Source organism: Chrysochloris asiatica, unplaced genomic scaffold (assembly GCF_000296735.1).
Source record: "Chrysochloris asiatica unplaced genomic scaffold, ChrAsi1.0 scaffold00288, whole genome shotgun sequence".
In the NCBI taxonomy this organism is placed as follows: Eukaryota; Metazoa; Chordata; class Mammalia; order Afrosoricida; family Chrysochloridae; genus Chrysochloris; species Chrysochloris asiatica.
In genome coordinates this window covers 2,307,125-2,308,460 of record NW_006408806.1, presented here as the reverse complement: position 1 = coordinate 2,308,460, position 1,336 = coordinate 2,307,125, and the positions used below count along the sequence as shown (strand labels likewise).

Below are 1,336 nucleotides of genomic sequence, written 5' to 3'. Positions count from 1 at the left end.
ACAGGTGCCAGTAGCTATGACGAGGATGTGCTGAATGGAGGCTCTTTTAGATAACTTATTAAAATATCTAGTCCTGATCTACCACTTCTCAAACACATATTTATCAGTACTAAGACTGATGGGATAGCCATCAAGCTTCATGAAATATGAAGCATTAATATTTATGACTTTAATTTAATTATGCAATTAAGAATGTGGACTTAAATAAATGAATGTATAGCACATCTGAAAGTCCTGGAGTAAAAATAGGATCAAGATAAGCCTTCCCATGCTCTAATTAATGTTTGCTTGATCTTAGGAGCACAGCATTCCTACCGACATGGGTTATGCAGTGGCCCCGCACCATTCAGGTGTCTACCCTGTACACGTTCAACTTTATGAGGCCTGGAAGAAGGTTTGGAATATTAAAATCACCAGCACTGAAGAGTATCCACATCTAAAACCAGCTCGATACCGGAGGGGCTTCATCCACAAAAATATTATGGTGAGCTTCCTCCATTATCCTTAGGGTACAGCTAATTCTGCCAGATTTACATTTCTCCTTTGAAGTAAGAATAAAAGAAAAGACAAAAATATTAAAAGCTTAACTATATGAAAAACCACATGTGGAAGCAAACATATTTGTCATATCAAAGCAAAGGATGTTTTAATTAAAATAATTTCTTTGTAATTTTTTTTAAAAGGACTAAAATGTGTTTGATACTGCTGCAGTTAAGGAGGCACTGATGCTACAATACTAAGAAAATGTTACAGCTAAATGTGCAGATAATTTTTAGAAACTATCATTTCTTCAAAAGTATATGTGACATGTAAAACTAACACCAACACTGTATTAACCATGTCGCCCTTTTGCAACCCAGTCAGGCTTTGCTCCACTCTTTACCAAGTCAAGCTAAAAATACCCGAATATCTGCAGCATAAAAAAACATGGGAAGTCCTAGATAATCATTAACAGATCATAATATAGAATAGCTATATTTATGAACATCAAATACCTGCATTATAGATTAGACTTAACATAAAGAAAACAAAAGTCCTCATAACTAGACCAATAAGAAACATCATGATAAATGGAGAAATTATTGAAGTTGTCAAGGATTTCATTTTACTTGTATTCACAATCAGCCCCCATCGAAGCAGCAGTCAAGAAACCAAATGACATATTGCATTGGGCAAATCTGCTACTGAAGCCGTCTTTAAGGTATTAAAAAACAAAGACATCATCTGGTGAAAAGAGATGGGGATAAGATTCTTATGATTCAATAGTGAGTAATTGTTACCATGAACTAATTGTGACTGTCACAACTGTAAAGGTAGAAGCTTTGTAACAAAAATG

At 34.7% G+C, this 1,336-nt stretch overlaps 1 protein-coding gene across 1 annotated transcript in view; it reads left to right on the top strand.

Moving 5' to 3' along the window:
• Positions 1 to 1,336, top strand: part of NDST3 (N-deacetylase/N-sulfotransferase (heparan glucosaminyl) 3) — a 382,934-nt gene that overhangs the window by 207,078 nt on the left and 174,520 nt on the right. Inside the window, exon 5 of the mRNA XM_006874590.1 lies at positions 299 to 484. Coding sequence (XP_006874652.1) covers positions 299 to 484 — 186 coding nt within the window. The remainder of the gene's footprint in view (positions 1 to 298; positions 485 to 1,336) is intronic.